Source organism: Pomacea canaliculata, linkage group LG2, assembly GCF_003073045.1.
Source record: "Pomacea canaliculata isolate SZHN2017 linkage group LG2, ASM307304v1, whole genome shotgun sequence".
NCBI lineage: Eukaryota > Metazoa > Mollusca > Gastropoda > Architaenioglossa > Ampullariidae > Pomacea > Pomacea canaliculata.
In genome coordinates, this window is record NC_037591.1 from 41,126,337 (window position 1) to 41,139,764 (window position 13,428).

The 13,428-nt window shown below is 39.1% G+C and overlaps 1 protein-coding gene across 1 annotated transcript in view; it reads right to left on the reverse strand.

The window, feature by feature from the left end:
• LOC112556882 (low-density lipoprotein receptor-related protein 4-like) overlaps nt 1-13,428 on the reverse strand; it is a 454,098-nt gene that overhangs the window by 427,290 nt on the left and 13,380 nt on the right. The window contains exons 5-10 of the mRNA XM_025226300.1: nt 11,940-12,173; nt 10,234-10,405; nt 9,777-9,907; nt 8,434-8,593; nt 4,149-4,270; nt 3,051-3,152 (exon numbers count right to left, since the gene is read on the reverse strand). Of these exons, the coding sequence (XP_025082085.1) occupies nt 3,051-3,152; nt 4,149-4,270; nt 8,434-8,593; nt 9,777-9,907; nt 10,234-10,405; nt 11,940-12,173 (921 nt within the window). The remainder of the gene's footprint in view (nt 1-3,050; nt 3,153-4,148; nt 4,271-8,433; nt 8,594-9,776; nt 9,908-10,233; nt 10,406-11,939; nt 12,174-13,428) is intronic.

Here is a 13,428-nt window from a genome sequence, read left to right on the forward strand (position 1 = left end):
GTCCAAGCAATCAATATTTTCTCTCGAAAAATATATCGCTGGATTTGGCTTTGTGATGCGAGTACTGTGGACTATGGCATTATTCGATAATCCTCATTTAGCAGCCGTTAATCTGGTAAAAGTCGGTGAGACCTGCTAAACTGCTGACAATCGCACTGAGCGATCGCTCACCCTTTTTAAAAGTATACTTAATGTAATATTTTAATTCATTTCTATTTTGTATTTCTTTATCTGATTAACAAGTATTGTAAGAAAAAGTATATCATACTTTTGACAAAGTCTAATTAGTCCTATTTTGTATTTCATAACTCCGTTTTCTTTAAATTTATAAATTATTTATAATTATTATTATGGACTTCATCAGACAATTATTTACCTGTAATGTATCTTGAATACCTGTGGAAGTTTAACAGGTCTTAGCAATATTCATTCCACCAGATGAATACATCATTGCTTTCTATGCAATGGGGGCATCTGCTGTCTTCTTAGTGAAAATCTTTACAAGCTGGTATAGTTTGTGTTGTCACCCTGTATCATTCTCTCCTTTGTGGCATGTCATTCGTTTTCGATCATCTCTTTTATAATTGAATAGGATACCTGTTTGTATTTGGAAAGTGACTTGAATTTGAGATCTTTTCTCCTTTCAAAGTTGTCTTGGTCACAGAGACCTAGGATGTCGTCCGCGACCTAGGTAGTTTCTTCCTTTGACTCCTTAGAAGTTATTTTCAGTCTGGCTGCTTCTCTAAATAAACAGATTTTTTGGGAGTGTTTAAGAGATGCACATGAATCGCTAAGACCAGGTTATTATCACTCTCTATGTCAGCACCTGAATACTTTTGTCCTCTCGTGCCTAACCTTAAGCCCAGTGGATAGTTGATGGCTCTCCAGACTGTTGGGTGACAAGACGAGGATAGTACCCAGGAAAAAGTTTCTTTCATCATACAATCCCTGGGTCGTATCACTCCATCAGTAGAGACATGTTGCTGTTGTAAAGTGAGCTTTAGTTTGGTGGACACATTTAATGTGTATGGCTCAGCGCAGTGGCTGACAGAGGATTTGCCGGACATTTTCCCCTCTTCGACTGCTGGTGGACATCTGAGCGTTGTAGGAACCCGCTGGCTGCAGCAAGGAAGACTGGGGCTGTTGGGGTCTACGGTCTGTGTAAAAGTTGGGTCGGAGACTAGTGCTGGGGACAAATATTTACGCCCACTTCTGTGGACATTAGAGTTCTGATAAACCATGAACCGCTCAGGGTAAGGGAGGTGGAAATCGCTTGAACTGCTCTGCTCAGTTTGTTGGTACGAAAGGTAATCCTATAGATTTGGTTAAATTACTTTTCTATTTCTTCTTACAAGAAAGACCTCAAGAATAACATTTGACAGAAATCATAGACCAATTCTTGAAGCTTTTGGCATCCACTTTCAATACCATGCCAGTATTTATTGAGATAGTTAAGAACCATATGGTGATATACAGCGCATCCAACAGATTACAAGAGGACCTTAGACGTATTACAATAGTATGGGAGGTTTACATTGAGACTTGTAAACAAACCAAAAATGGTGGTTACCAATATGAGCTCAACTAAAGGCAATTTTTCTACCTTTGTATTATAATTTGTCTGTGATTTTTGCAAGACGTTAACCCCGGGGAAACTGAGCATGTGGTTGACAGTGTGGTTGTATAACACTGCAAGGAAAAGTTACCCATAATCTTCACACGTTAGCCAGTGAACGACAGGTGGCTTACGAGCCACAAATACTGACCAAATAAGTAACAACTATATAAAAAAATTTTAAAAATGAATTAATAACTTGCAGGCAATGCAAAATTCATGCAACAGTTAGCCTGAAGTTAAAGGTGTCTAAATGGTGTCTGTGCTACCTTCACATTTAATGTTACAGCTATTACCTTTTAAATACACATTTCATCAACATCTCTGACAGTTATTATTGCCACTCTCGCACTAAGATTCTTTTTTTTTAGTCTCAGTAGTTCAACGCTGCAGTGTAATGAGGTGATGATCTTTGTACTCGTAGTCCATGTAAGAGACCTCACTCGTAGTTACCAGTCCCACCAGTCACTTTTCTACGAGGTCCGCCATCCACATCATAGTGCGACAAGTTTTTCTCCAAAGACACGGATATCCAGTATTAGTTAAGTCTTCAGACGATGCCTGGTTTATTATTAGACGATTTCTTATTTACCTGTCTTCACTGTAATAAACACCACAAAGGCACGCGCCCGTTGTGTCCAGGTTCACTAACCCAGGTTTTGTGGCTTTCTCCTGAGTCTTTGCCCTCTTGGCAGTGCTCTCAAGGCTAATGACTAAGTGACAGGTGAGACTATTGAAATAATGTTTTACTACACAGTCAGAAGATGACTGTAAATGTTTTATCCAACATGTATTATATCAAATTATAAAGGTATTATTTATGTACCGTCACGAAGGAGAATGCTTTCAGAGCTTTAAAAAAGATAAACACGGAAAGAAGAAGATCGACGGGAGAAGTAAGCTAAGAATTATGCAGATAAAACCATAAAACATAAAAGAAGAATCATGAAGCAAACAATAAGAATGAAGAGGGTCATAAGCCTCCAGATTAAAAAAGTAAGTGAATTATTTTCGTGACTATCATCCCAACTAGTGACAAATAGCTGAAGCAAGATGAAACGTTATACACAATAGTTATTTCTTGTTGTCTAATTCCTTACATTAGTAACCTAATCGTTTGTTTTACTAAGGTCATACTTGCCACGAATGCCAATCCTTCGTTATTTCATGTCTAAAAATAAGTAGGTCCTTATCTTCTATGTGTTTACTTTTATGTTGCTACGTTGATATAACCATTGAAATGCCCCTTAATTTATTTTACAAAATTAATCGTTTGCTAATTAAATTTACATTCTTTGACATACAACTGACCTATTGTTTTTCTTGATATATGTTTGATATTTGTTTAAAACATGTTTATCTGTCATGAATAACTTTAAAGCATCTGAAATTTCCTTGACCGTTACATTTGTAATCCTAGAGATCTGTTACATACCAGACGACTTGTCTAACGGTGCCAGACACTTGCTTCTGTTCCCAGGAGTTGGTATGCAGATAAACATACAGCCTCCATTGTTGTTACCACATCCGTTTGGTCCTGAGATTCGAGAAATTAATCTTTTGTTCAAAGGAGAAGAAAACATTTAAAGTTTAATCTATTGTATCACATTAATGTTTAGGTAATTGTATGATAGGAAAGTTTAGAAAATTGTATCCCATGCTATATAAGTAGTACAAAACGGCCCATGTAATCTGATACCCAAAACACACTCGGCAAAACTAATCACCAACAGAAAAGAGAGCACAAACAAAATAGACAATACCTACAGCGTAACAAGACAGTAACCCCTCATCTTACACCCATATCCACCATCCCCAAATCCCCCAAAATTCCCCACAATCCATAGCGCCAAATCACCGCGAGGTAGAAGCACTTTCCCTCAAAACCTACAACAACAGCATCAACAACAGTTTTATCTGTGCTTCATTTTGACACGATGTGTAGCCACATTGCCAATAATTCAGACAATGGTAGTTCAAAGCAACCAATCAAGAAGTGCTATTGCATCATCTACGCAAATTTCGAATTTTTTCAGACCTTGACAAGTTAAATTCATCAGGTAGTAAATTCCTCTGATGCTGCACTCGCTATATCTGCCAATAAACACTTGTCAATACATGCCTTTACATGCAAAACCTGTTTCTTAGTACAGAACACGGTTGCCACCCTGGGACATCCGTAAAACGCTTCTCGTAACAGTAAAGAAGTAAAATTTGTTCTGTTGTCATGTTGTGATTGGCCAGCGCCCTTTGGGAGATGTAGTGGACCAATAAAGAGACCGACTGGGTGAAGGAGTTGATCCGCTCACCACCGCTTAAAGCGAACCAAAAAGCGTGACCAAGCGATGAAAGAAATTCTGAGTGAAGAAAATGTATGAGTAGAGAAAGCTTGATTGCATTTTAAGCTGCGAGTCAATAAAGCGCTTAACACACAGACAAACGAAAGGAGACATGACAGAAAAATATCTTTGTTGCATTTCTACATTAGACTCCTCTTTGTGCTTAATTCCTGTAGAACAGACTGTTTACTGACCTTTACGTGTTGTTTCCTCGGCATAGACACGAACATCGTTTACTCTCCCTTTAACTTGTACACTTGACATCATTGTTTTATTCTTGCCAATGCGATAGATGTGTGTTGTTTCTGCCAGATGTCTGTATAAAAATAAAACCAAGAAGACTAAATCTTTCTTTCTAGCTGAGTCGTGTCCACTTTATTTCCTTGTATTTATTGGTTTCAATGAAGATACCATGGTGAAAGGTTCGAGACGTTCGTCGAAACACAAACAGAAGTTTAAATTCTATATAAAAGTATAACAGGCACAGTACTACAAAATATATTTATTCCATATACTTGATAATAATGCATAAATAACACAAAATTTATACGAATCAAATATTTTGACGATTTTTGTTAGTATGAGCACAAAATTAATAGTTTGAAATTGTACTTTTTGAAATGGTGAGTTTACTAGTAAGAAAATTATGTCATCTCATTAGTTTATTATTAGTTTAGAAGTTATCGTTAATAATATTTATTTATCTTCTAGTAAGAAAATTATGTCATCTCATTAGTTTATTATTAGTTTAGAAGTTATCGTTAATAATATTTATTTTTCTTCTTGTTCCTATTCGCCCAAAGAGCCGTAGCCACACACCCCGCCATCGGACCCGGTTTTTGGCGTCCTTCTGCAGTTGGGACCATGTCATGCCAGCTGTCTCCGATTCTCTGTGGACTGATCTCCACGTCTGTCGTGGTCTCTCAACCCTGCGCCTCTCTTGTGGGTTCCAGCCCAAAGCTTGTCTTGCTAAATTGTCGCAAGGTGTGACTTATCCAGTCGCACTTCCGCTTCTTGATGTCTTGGCTGGCAGGTTTTTGGTTCTCTCCCACAGGTCTGTATTGGAGATCTTCTCCTGCCATCTCATTTTGATGATGTGGCGCAGACATCTGTTGGCGAATGTCTGTATCTCTTGTTGGAGATGACATTTCTCACATGCCAGATCTCACATCCATACAGAAGGACTTACTTTACATTTGTGTTAAAGATGCGGATCTTGATGTTTACAGGTAACGCCTTAGAGTTCCAGATAAGTCGCAGGGTGTGGAATTCAAGCCTGTTTTTGTTTATTCGGCTTCTTACATCTTCATCTGCACCTCCATCTTTGCTGACTATGCTTCCATGGTAGGTGAAACTGTCAGACTCGGTAATGCATTCCCCATGAAGTTGTACTGGAGCTTGTTGCTTGTTGTTGACCCGCATTAGCTCCGTCTTATTGATGTTGACGGTCAGGCCAGTCATGGCTGCTTCTTCTGCGAGCCGAGTGAGCTTTGTCTGTTCGTGTTGCTGCTTGTGGGACAACAGGCTGATGTCATCCGCAAAGTCGAGATCCTCAAATTGCCTGGTAAAAGTCTACTGAACGCCCGTGTTGCTGTTAGAGGTTGTTCTTCTCCTGATCCAGTTAATGACGATAAGTAAGATTGTCGGCAAGAGCATCAGCCTTGCCTCATTACTTTTCTCACTGCGAAGGGATCAGTCAGCTTTCCGTTGTGGATCACGTGGCATGTCGAGTCCTCATACAGCTGCTGGATGATGGCAATGAACTTTGGTGGAAATCCGTAGTGCTGCATCAGTTTCCAGATGGTTTTTCTGTCTACGGAGTCAAAAGCATTCTCAAAATCCACAAACGTTCTAGAGAGTGGCGACTGCCATTCATAGACTGTTCGATAATATTTTGTAGCGTGTTGATTTGGCCTGAGCATGATAGATTCCTTTTCTTGGCTCAGTCTCTTGTCTAGGGCATTTTTTTAGTCTCTCCAGGAGGATTAGTCAGCACCTTGCTAGGAATGGACAACAGCGTAATCCCACGCTAAATGCTGCACTGTGTCAGGTCGCCTTGCTTGGGTAGCTTTACTAGGTAGCCAAGCTACCAGTTTGCTGGAACTTGCTCCTGTTCCCAAATTTTCTGCAGCAGGGGGAGTAGCATCTCTGCTGCAGCTGTTGGGTCCGCCTTGAGTGCTTCTGCAGGAATGCCATCTGGGCCTGCCGCCTTGCCAGAATTTGAGGACTTGATGGCTTTGATGATTTCTGCCTTGGTTGGTGGGTTAGTGTTTGCTAGGAGCTGTTCTGCAGCTGGGGGAATGTCCAGAGAGGTTGTTGGTGGTGGTCGGTTAAGTATTTCATCAAAGTGTTCCACCCAGAGTGATCTTTGTTTTGCATCCCCGGTGAGGACACTGCCAATCTTATTCTTTACTGGCCTGAACGCATTGGTGTTTTATTTCCTGTTAGAATTCTTATAATTTCGTATAATCTCTTTGTGTGTGTGTGTGTGTGTGTGTGTGTGTGTGTGTGTGTGTGTGTTTTTTTTTTTTTTTTTTTTTTTTTTTGCCCAGCTGCTTGTTCTGCCTCTTCTGCCATCCTGTGTGTGAACTGTCTCTTGTCGTCTTTTGCACTCTTCTTCTCTTCTTTGTTAATCTCACAGTATTTTGCTTTAAGTTCGTTTTCCTGCTGGTCTTGACATTTGTTCGTCTTCTCCTTCAGCTCCTTCCTTTCCCCTATTTTTTGCCAGGTCCTTAAAGTCAGCCTTTCCTTGTACTGTTTTCCTTTTTTCCCAGAACCTGTGTGCAGTCAGTCTTCCACGTCTCTTGTTTTCCTGTCCAGTTGTTGGCCATTGTTTCTCCAGTGTCTCAAACCTGTTTTTAACTTCGCAGTTGAACTGTTTTTGCTTTCTACGGTCTCTAAGAAACTGCACATTGAATTTGTGGTGCGGTCTGTCTGATGTGTCGTGGAAAGACCTCAGCTTTATCTTCATGGTTGCGACCTTGCTTTACTCTGACATCCCGCAGACTTCTAAACTGGCGATTAAAGGTGATGTGATCGATCTGGTTTTCTGTATGTCCATCTGGTGAAGTCCAGGTGGTCTGGTGAATGGTTTTGTGTGGAAAAACTGTGCCTCCGACTACAAGGTTATTGAACAAGCAGAAGTCTGTGAGCAGCTCCCCATTTTCATTGCATTTGCCCACACCGTGCTTTCCCATTATGTGTCCTTTGTTGTCATTTCCATCTTTGGCATTCATGTCACCCATTATGATCTTTATGTCTCGTTTTGGAGTACGATCAACCAGTGCTTGTAGGGAGTTGTAAAAGTCTTCTCTTTCTTCTTCTTTAGCTGCGTTGGTAGGTGCATAGCACTGGATGATGGTGATCTTTCTTCCTTAGGAGTTGAACCTGGCTGACATGAATCTTGGGGGTGGACTGGTTCCATGCTATTAGTGCTGTTGCAGCCTCGTGTGTCATCAGTATTGCTACTCCTTGTGTGTGATCATGGTCAGGGTCTTCATGTCAAGGGTAGATTATAGTCTGCCCGTTGCCATTCCACCTTATCTCGCACAGGCCGAGGAGCTTGCTGTTGTAATTCTTTATTTCCTGTGCTATCTGAGCTCATTTTCCTCTCCCGTATACGGTTTTGATGTGTCAGGTTCCTATCCTGGTTTTTGCCCTGGCCGTGAGAAGATGGGTCGGTGAGATGGTTTCACTAGCACGCGTCATAAGCCCTTTCGAATAGGGATCTTCCCTTCCAGGCTCTAATAGTGCAGTTAGTGTGTTCGCGGTTTCTGTAGCGTTTTTTTTCAGGGAGGGGTTGATAGCTCCACTCCCAACCTTCCTCCTTCATCCTGGCTTGGGACTGGCAGGTTACCAAAGTGGTTTCCAGGCGAAGTTTGATAATATTCATAGCAGTTTAAAATATAAAAAAATATCCTGTAAGAGTCGTTTGGCTGGAGATTAAGATGCCTACCTGTAAAAAAAGTTCAGTGAATCCCAAACCCTCCCTAATTACATAAATCACTGGACCTGCTCACTATCACTTAAAATAGGTTAAAATGTTTCCACGTGTCAGCATTTTCACTTCCCAACGACAGGTACCTGTCAAAAGGTCAATGACAAGTAGTAAAACCAAGACTTAGTTATTTAAAGCTATGGTATTTTACATACAACATTTCAATTTTCAACGGTTATACCACTCCACGGGTCCAAACGGGTGACTTTCTTTACAAGTAGCAAAGAGAGAAAGTATGTGTAATATAAACCATATTTAAGTATCTAAACAGTGTATATTCGATAAATTAAATGTTTCTGTTCCTAAGAAATGATAATAGAAATTTTCTACAGCTTCACAAAAAGAAAGGAATCGTGAAACTTTGTTGACTGTGGCTACGTAAAAATGTAGATTTAAGGCTTTTTTCCCTTTCCTATACCTTGCATTCCAATGTTAAAAACATTTATTTCTAGACGCGAAAGAACAATCGCAATAGCACTCACAGTTCAGCTCCCCAGTCCGTGACAAACAACTCGTTGTGGTAGATATCCAGGCCCATAAAATATGATTCCTTCAGTTTAAAATAAACTTTAGAAAGTTTGCTGTCCACATCCGTCCATCCTATCAGCTGTGTGTCTCCATCTGCCCAGTAAAGTCTCCTCCCTTCACGTGCGCACCCGTTGATCCACCCGTTCGCACATTCAAAAATGCATTCATTCATCACATACATATGTATAAACACAAACACAAGTAAGTATAAAAGAAATAAGGAATGAAAAAGCACGAATATGTACACCTGCGGATCAGTTTATACAAAGTGTCACAGACTATCCACTGACATGCGCATTCTTTCCATAAAAGATTAAACGAGATCGGTGGGCGTCCGTCTAATGAGGCACCAATTATTATTTACAAATAGACACATTAATAAGAACAATGTATCCTTCAGCGTACACAACATATATTACCAGTAAGATACATCAATAATCCTCATCCACAATAGGTACAACAATAAAGAAGATTCACATAAATAAATTCTAAATTGTCACTTGTAAGGTATTCAATTCTTCTGCGTAGGTGGCGCAGTTTCCTTAGCTGTATGTACTCGAAGAAATCCACGCGTTATCAACCACGGTGTTATAACAATACATTACGTCCTTGACCCACAGTCACATGTTATTGTTGGTGTGGCGCCGTCAGAGACTTACCAAGTTTGCAACTTACCGTCCTTTCAGGGCGGCTTCAGATAAAGATTCCAAAGGGGGCGGATCTTAACTTTATGGGGTTGTGTTTATACTTCACTAATCACTGTGGATGTAACACGAGGGAGGTATTACTGTTAAAGAGAGCAGCTGTACTACTGGAGATATACAACTGAGGTGCCACATTTCAGCCTGTATTCTCGCCGTGAGAGCTCTGTGGATAGGAGCTACAAGTAGTGTGTATTTTGTGGGTCAAGAAGCTTCACCCCGACGAAGCGAGCAGGAACCGTGGTGTGCGCAAGCTGGAGCACCGACCACCACCAGGGGGGAAACCTGGGTAGCAGAGAACAATCCGCGGGAGGAGGGGAGGCTTCCTCCAAGCTTCGAATGTGTGACACCCCTATCCATTCATTCCCCCTCTACTACGCACTGGTCCGTTACACAAAGTAAAGAAAGTTGAGGTACAAGCAAACAAACCGTCGATACACAGATTAAAAGAGAAAAGCCTACTTTCTAAATGTAAACTAATTGTTAAAGCAGGTAAGCCAATATAAATAAATAATAATAGGGGAAAAAGTAACGACAAAACTTAGTCGGCTCACATAAAAATATGCAATAAATGCAAGAAAAATCAAACATCTTACCCTCTGTGTCCAAAGCAAGACCATTAGGACCTTCAAGATGTCTGGATGCAAAAACTAGTGTCTCACGGTCCGAGCCGTCATAGTTACACCTCTCTATGGTACCTTTGGTGCAGTCACTCCAGTACAGCACACTGTTGTTTGTGTAAATAATTGGAGAGCGAAACTCAATCACATTTATATTTGGTCTCAATATCTGATTGCAGCTCTCACATTTTAACAGAAAGATTTCTACTTTTTTTCCTAGATAATTTATTTGTTATTCTCTTCATTTACACCTTGATTTTGTTGCTTTTTCTCTCTTTATTTTCGAAGTCCCAAATGCATGATCATTAGCATATAAATAAGTTTCATAAATAAATTCTCTAACATATAATGTTGTTATTTTTCAACGTATTAAACGTATTAAAATTAATTAGTTCAATGTGTTTAGCATCAGTTGCAAGTCTTATTATAGTACCCATTGTGTTTGTCCAGCTCGATGTCTATAGGCTGACTAATGTCTGAATCAATGACAATATGATGACTGCTGTTGGTGTCCAGTGATATCATTCCGATGACCTTGTTGCCGTCGTCGGTGTAGAATAGTAGCCTCGACACAGAGTCCACAGAAAGGCCCCATAGAGAACCTCCTTAAAGACAGTTAACAAATGAGTATTTATGATAATGTCACACTTATTTAAATACTTTTATAGAATTTAGCTCACTGAACCAACAACACAAATTTCTAGAATCAAATTCATTGAGAACTTAAGCAGCTACGACGTCTGTCAGTCATTTTTACCACAGACCTATACAAACAATGTAAATTCCATTTTTGAGTTCTGTAAGTTGTTAAAAAGGAAATAGGATGTTAGTTATAAATTTGAATTTTCTCTAACATATTATATTTATGTATTTATTTCTACAGGGAGCGTAACTATTAGCACAGTCTTTTCATTGGACTGAGCGTAGCACTGATGATGGATTGTATCTAATTTTCTTTATAGACATACAATTTTATCATTTAATTTTATAGTGAGATTTTACATGGAGTCAAGTGAGAACAGTTTCTTTTCTTTCATTTTCAACTTTAATTTCAAATTTGATTAATCATTCTCTAGTTTTTATTTAAATTCATGGGAATCTGGGTATAAAAATTAAAGGTAAAGGTCATGGTGTTGTGAATGATTTTTCTGATTATATACCTATAGTTTATATGTAACATATATCAATCAGACTAATGACAGAGATAAAACATTTCTGAAGGGTATATTCATGAAGATGTTTCAGTAATTGTTTAGTCTTTTCGGCTACTTTCACAGTGACAAAAACCTTATAAACTATGGTAACCGTAGTAAACAATACTCACACTGATTAAATGAAACAAGCTTGTTTGTCTTCCGAGATGTCTATTGTCTACCTGACTAGCATGTGACTTTTTTTCTCTTTTTTTTTCGTTTTCAGTTTGTAGATTTCTGTCACCCGTGTGTCCTGTTGATTAATGAGTTTGCTATGACATTTGCCCTCTTCTGGATTGTTTAATTAACATCGCCTTGCCGTGTAGTACTTGTGGACCATTTTGCTATTCACCTGACTCTACTACCACAGTTTCACGATCTTGTATTTGTTGTTTGTTTTAATCTGTATGTCAGCAACAAGGATGTAAAGCTCTTTTAGTAAACTGCTTCATAAACGTTTTTGACTTGTAATGTAACTTCTGTGTCATTCATTGTTGTAGGAGCTGAAGTAGGAGCATATCATCGGCAGTCTCGTCTGTTCTCTCATTAGAACATGCATAACAACTTTATGATTTAAGGTTGTGCACACGATAATTTCTCTGTAGTTTTGTTATTCCATGTGTTTATCAAACACATTTTTCCGCATCGTTATAACTGCTAAACGATTGGTTTAATACCTCGCTCTCCTGCCGAACTTTGTTTTTACGATTTTTGTCTTTTTGTTTGCTGGTGTTGAATGTTTCTGTCAGTTTGACTTCTGACATGGGCCTGAGTGTACTAGGCATGTTGTGTCTATTTTTTGTTTTTAACTTTCTGTAAAGCACTATGAGTCTTATGTTTAGTAGAAAGATAAGCTATATAAAATATATTTACTATTATAAAATAGTCTTAGATATTTTTTAATAAGTACAGAAGAAATGACCACGGTGTTCGTAAGCTACTTTACCTTGACTAATATTGAGAACCAGCCGAGCATCGCTGCCATCAAGGTTAGCGGATCGAATGGTCTTCTCCTGTGCATCTGACCAATAGACACGACCGTCTACTGGATCGTAGTCAATACCATATGGGTTCTGTAGACCATCAGGACTGATTGTAACATTACTTCCCGTGTCGATGTCTATGCGGTGGATGCCGTTATGAGAGTCAGTGACAAGGAGAAACTTCTGTGGAATGATTGCTGTGGACAAGATAAAGTTTCTGACATTATTCTCACTATAACAAGATTAACATGAAGAGCTTACTTTAAAAATGTGTGTTATCTCAGAGACTGTCTCAGCTACAAGTTTTCTTACACTAAAATAGAGTACAGGACAAAAATATGAACAGAAGAAGGAATGACAAAGAATAAAATAAGTGTAAAAGAGATCGGGCGAAAGAAGAAGAGGTAAAAAGTAGGCTGGATGTAAAGGAAAGAAAAGAAAAATGTATATCATGTGGATTGTTCTGACTTTCACAATTTCACAATGTGTCTATTGGCAGTATTTGGTATAAAGATCTTGTGGACCTTGGACGAAGTATTTGCAAACCTGCCATTTTTTTAAGCTGCACAAGTTTAAAACCTTTGGGTCATATTTGTGTTAACTGAGGATTTTGCAAAGAGAATGAGCTTGCATTTTGAAGGTAATATTTAGGAAATATGGTGAGAATAGGACAAAGAGATGCAGAGATGGAGAAGTTTATTTAGTTAGTTTCCGTTTTATTCTAACAACTTGATGATCTTGCTGGCATTCTTTGGTTTCAGTGTTGTGAATTCTGTGGGCTTGGAGATTTTGCTAACATTTGTACCACCCGGCGAGATATTTGCTACGCATTCTCCTTATTGTCTTAACATCTTTAGAAAGGTATAATCAGGTGCCAGTTCAAAGCAAAGTATGTGATCCCACTTACGGACAATCTACTTTGTACGCAAAAAAGGTGAAAAGTGGATCTTGGGAACAAGGCCCGCGGGCGATAGTGAGGGTTTAACTCTTGCTGCCGACGTGAACATTAACTGCAGGGGAAGTATAATACAACTAATATATTACTACAATAATATTAAAGACTAACATATAAGACTGTACACAGCTAGATTACATGACTTCTCTCGGCAATCAATAAGTTTTTGTGAAAAGCATCATAGAAAATTGATCACACTAGAGAACAAAAACATCCCAAAGCGAAACTCCAAAAAGAAATACCAATACCAACAATGACACTCCAGAGTCTTGAACACCCCACATATCAACCTAAAGTCGCTGTAACCGCTACACTACAGAGGCGTTGCTCACAAAGCACTGTAATCTTACCTACTTGTTGTTTAACATTGTCTGTGTTGTGCTGGGCTCTCATTTATTTACCTTCACCTGTCATCAGTTGTAGGCCTTGAGGTATTTTGCTTGTCGCAATAAACGTTATGCAGCCCTTCATAGTGTTTACAAGTAGCTGAATTAGTG